This window comes from Sinocyclocheilus rhinocerous, unplaced genomic scaffold (assembly GCF_001515625.1).
Source record: "Sinocyclocheilus rhinocerous isolate Xijiao unplaced genomic scaffold, SAMN03320098_v1.1 scaffold3155, whole genome shotgun sequence".
In the NCBI taxonomy this organism is placed as follows: Eukaryota; Metazoa; Chordata; class Actinopteri; order Cypriniformes; family Cyprinidae; genus Sinocyclocheilus; species Sinocyclocheilus rhinocerous.
In genome coordinates, this window is record NW_015639762.1 from 30,666 (window position 1) to 31,146 (window position 481).

The window sequence follows — 481 nt, forward strand, 5'->3', positions numbered from 1 at the left end:
TGTGTGTGTGTGTGTGTGTGCGTGTGTGTGTGTGTGTGTGCGTGTGTGTGTGTGTGCGGGCGCGTGCATGTGTGAGAGTGTGCTTGTGTGAGCATGCGTGTGTGTGAGTGAGTGAGTGAGTGAGTGAGTGAGTGAGTGAGTGAGTGAGTGAGTGAGTGAGTGAGTGAGTGAGTGAGTGAGTGTGTATCTTACAGCGTTGTGGAATAATCTGAGGGTAACTGCTTGACCAGGGCTCCTGGTGTTGAGATACTGAGCGTAGATGGTAGTGTAGAACTTCACCAACTCATCTGCCACCTACAACACAACAAACACACGACTGCCTTAAAACCAGCACTATTAGACAAACACCTGTGTGTGTGTATGTGTTTGTGTGTGAGAGTGTGAGTGTGTATGTGTGTGTGTGTGTGTGTGTGTGTGTGTGTGTGTGTGTGTGTGTGTGTGTGTGTGTGTGTGTGTGTGTGTGTGTGTGTGTGTGTGTGTG

General features: G+C 49.3%; 1 protein-coding gene across 1 annotated transcript in view; it reads right to left on the reverse strand.

Annotated features, from left to right (window-relative positions):
• The window catches only part of cd9r (CD9 molecule related), a 7,613-nt gene that overhangs the window by 2,296 nt on the left and 4,836 nt on the right, over nucleotides 1-481 (reverse strand). Inside the window, exon 7 of the mRNA XM_016567345.1 lies at nucleotides 193-294. Within this exon, the coding sequence (XP_016422831.1) occupies nucleotides 193-294 (102 nt within the window). The remainder of the gene's footprint in view (nucleotides 1-192; nucleotides 295-481) is intronic.